General features: G+C 59.7%; 1 protein-coding gene across 1 annotated transcript in view; it reads right to left on the bottom strand.

The window, feature by feature from the left end:
* Positions 1–140, bottom strand: part of NRP1 (neuropilin 1) — a 113,174-nt gene extending 113,034 nt beyond the window's left edge. Inside the window, exon 1 of the mRNA XM_009895105.1 lies at positions 74–140. Within this exon, the coding sequence (XP_009893407.1) occupies positions 74–140 (67 nt within the window). The remainder of the gene's footprint in view (positions 1–73) is intronic.
* Between the last annotated feature and the right edge of the window lie 523 nt (positions 141–663).

Genomic DNA, 663 nt, shown 5'->3' with positions numbered 1-663 from the left:
GTCCCGCAGCCCCGCAGCCCAGCCCCGCAGCTGCCTGCCCGGGCTGAGACCCGACGTCCCCCGTGACACTTACCGCTTCGCAGAGCCCTGGCGAGGGTGAAGGTAAGGGCTGCACAGTGCAGGAGAAGTCCCCAATCCATTTTCCCTTCCGACAGCAGGGAAAGGAGGAAAAAATAAAAATAAAAATAAAGATGCCCTCCACACACAACTCTTCCTAGGTCTTAAATCCTCCAGCCGGAGTCAGGAGCAGAAAGCACGGTGCGCAAGGGCAGTCCCGGGGGCAGAGGGAGGCTGGCTTCTCTCTGTGCCTCAAGTCGCCCGCATCCTGTCATTTAGCTCCGGCTCCCTCTCCCTTTCCCCACACTTGTTCCTTCTCCGGGCGCCGCTGCCCCTGCCATTCCCAGACTAGAAAGCCAAATGAAAGCGAGGGGAAAAAAAATAAAAACGAAAAAAAAAACCACCAAACCAACAACCAAACACACAAACAAGACAGACAAAAATCCTGGCGGCTGCTGGCACCTCGGGAGCGCTCTGCCGGGGCGGGCTCCGGGAGACGGGGCGGGAGTGCTCTGCGGAGAGGAGAGAAGGAAGGGAAAGCGGTCGTGAGCGGGGACCAGCCGAGCGCCGGAGTTTGGCAAACTGCGTCCGTCCCCGTCCCCCCCC

Source organism: Charadrius vociferus, unplaced genomic scaffold (genome assembly GCF_000708025.1).
Source record: "Charadrius vociferus isolate BGI_N301 unplaced genomic scaffold, ASM70802v2 scaffold61, whole genome shotgun sequence".
NCBI lineage: Eukaryota > Metazoa > Chordata > Aves > Charadriiformes > Charadriidae > Charadrius > Charadrius vociferus.
This window is presented reverse-complemented; position numbering and strand designations above follow the sequence as displayed.